The sequence below is a fragment of the Colobus angolensis genome, unplaced genomic scaffold (genome assembly GCF_000951035.1).
Source record: "Colobus angolensis palliatus isolate OR3802 unplaced genomic scaffold, Cang.pa_1.0 Scaffold112, whole genome shotgun sequence".
In the NCBI taxonomy this organism is placed as follows: domain Eukaryota; kingdom Metazoa; phylum Chordata; class Mammalia; order Primates; family Cercopithecidae; genus Colobus; species Colobus angolensis.
In genome coordinates, this window is record NW_012112253.1 from 7439203 (window position 1) to 7441889 (window position 2687).

The window sequence follows — 2687 nt, forward strand, 5'->3', positions numbered from 1 at the left end:
GTTAGCCAGGATGGTCTCGATCTCCTGACCTTGTGATCTGCCCGTCTCGGCCTCCCAAAGTGCTGGGATTACAGGCTTGAGCCACCGCGCCCGGCCCGAAAAAAATCTATATTTAATGGTTTTTAGAAAGGTTGTAGCTTTCATCCAGCATTTGCAGGCTCTCAGCTTTTGCTGGAGAATGAATGCATCTCAACACAGGCTCTTCGCTTTGTGATTTCCCCAAACATCTTAACATCTGAAGATCCCTGGAAGTGATGACCATTGAGAACTCAGTGGCAGTCACAGCTAAGTCATGGAAAACCAGGATTGGCAGACCCTTTACGGAGAAGGGCTAACTGCTTCTCCAACATTTAAGTTGTTGCAATTCCCTCCCCTTACATCAACTCAGAGCCCACCCAGGAACAGAAACAAATATTCACCAAGCTGCTTGCATTTTGTCCAGTCGCTAGTTTGAGTATTAAATCAAGTCATGACATTTATTTCCAGTTTGCCAGTTTTGTTTCTACTTTCTTTTTAAAGCAGCTAAACTTTATATAGGCACACCATTTCCCCTGGTAAATAATAACTTCCTCTCTGTTCAGGCACTGGTTAGGTATTCACAGAATGTCCCCTCCCCTCCCTCTCCCTGCTTCTGGATTTAAGAATGGAGTTAGGTGAATTTTTTCTTCCGAGAGAGATGAAGTGTCAGAAGCAACCTGGTAGTGGCCAGATCCACTTTTATATAATATAAAGGGCATGATGCAGGTGTTTGCTTGCTATTTGAACAGTGTTTCCTTAAAGCTACCCGAGTACAGCAATATATTATTCAAGAGGATTTATGATTAGGAAAGCCCAAAGGGAAATGGCATGTACAATCACATTTTTATTTGATTGCAATTATGCAAGAGGCCTATAAATATCTACGTTGATCATTCATGCAACTGGCCTTTTCAGGGAGGTCCTGGAAGTTTTTGTTCCCTAAATGCTTTCCTTAATCTCATGTTTAATTGCCAACAAGAGCACATTTAAAGTTAATGGTCGTACTTTAAAAATGAGTAATTGGTTCTTACCTGGAATTGATTGCTAGCAAAAGGACCATGCCAAACTTACCCCAGATTAAAATGATGTACCGCAGTGGAATGAAATACAAAATGATGGTGGCTGCTGCCAGAATCAAACAGGCCAGAGATGAAAGGAAGGGGACCGTCCAGTTAAATGTGCTGTAGACAAACCACATAAATATGATTTCCTCTGATGTTCAACAACTGCCACTGAGTCAACTTGTCACATTTATTTCATGTTCATAGTTATAGAAGTCTACTGGAAAAATTTTGTTATAAACCTCGAGATGAGAGTCTGCCAAAATGATTGGGTACCGGAAAAACATTCTTAAAGAGACAGTCACAAACCAACTGCCATTCAATTTGTCAGAATATTGGTGACTTTACCTCCCTGGAAACTTCAGTTCCTGAAAAGACCTTTGACTCTCAAAAGTGATTAAAAACTGCAATGTTGCCAGGATGGCTCTGCATGAAGATCTTCAAAACTAAGGGTTAGGTCACTTCTAAGTCAACAACTGTCTCTTAATAAACACATGATTACTAGTAATTATGGTAACCTTTCCTTTACCAGAAAAGAGAGGATTTTTTTTCTTTTTTTCTGTCTTTTTTGAGACAGGATCTTGCTCTGTTATCCAGGCTGTAGTGCAATGATGCAGTCATAGCTCACTGCAGCCTCGACCTCCCAGCCTCAAATGATCCTCCTGCTTTAGCCTCCTTAGTAGCTGGGACTACAGGCAAGAGACACCACAGTCAGCTAATTTTAATTTTGAAAATTTTTGTAGAGCTCTGGCCTCCCTATGTCACCCCAGGCTAGTCTCAAACTCCTGGGGTCAAGCAATCCTCCTGCCTTGACCTCCCAAAGTGCTGGGATTACAGGCGTGAGCCACTAATACTGGTATCCAGCCAGTATTAGTCTTCTTTGTGGAAGGAAAGATGCATAGAAGCAGAACAAGCAAGCACCAGGATGATGAGGAAATCAAGAAGAAGCAGCGTTTAACAGCTGACCATGGCACTCAACTTACATGAACTTAAAAGTGAACAAACCACTAGCCAAATGATTGCAATTTTTAATCACATTCTGGTTAGGGTCAGACAACAATCTTAAGATCTATGTTCTAAATGTTATCAGTAAATAAGATAGTAGTACTCATGAAAACATAATTGAAAAATAAGATACCCAGTTGATGTGAATAACATTCAGTATATAAATTATTCAGGAAAACACTTTTTTCATTTTTTTTTTTTTTTTTTGGCAGAATATGACTTCTTAATCAGTGGCCCTGAGGAGCTCTATGTTCTTTCTTAAGGATCAATTTGCTATTACTGTTGCCAAGTAAACAAAAAATACCAACAAGAACTAAGCACAGATTAGACTTTCCTCCAAGAATCAGGATCATCAAATATTAAAATAGATCCCTGAACAGTTTAGAGAATAATTGGATTATACTCTCTCAAAATCCCTAAATCATTCTACTTCTGTAACTGTATGAGCTATTCTATTTTTCCCATGACTTTTTTTCTATTGCCCAAGTTTGGTTTTTCTTGATAGCAGGATTCTACCTTTGTTGTATGGTCTTTGAAAAAAATCTATCTATCTATCTATCTATCTATCTATCTATCTATATATATATATATATATATTTTTTT

At 38.9% G+C, this 2687-nt stretch overlaps 1 protein-coding gene across 2 annotated transcripts in view; it reads right to left on the reverse strand.

Moving 5' to 3' along the window:
* Positions 1-2687, reverse strand: part of MCTP2 (multiple C2 domains, transmembrane 2) — a 194614-nt gene that overhangs the window by 12760 nt on the left and 179167 nt on the right. For both annotated transcript variants that reach the window (XM_011957959.1, XM_011957951.1), the window contains one exon: positions 1090-1199. In XM_011957959.1, the coding sequence (XP_011813349.1) occupies positions 1090-1199 (110 nt within the window). The remainder of the gene's footprint in view (positions 1-1089; positions 1200-2687) is intronic.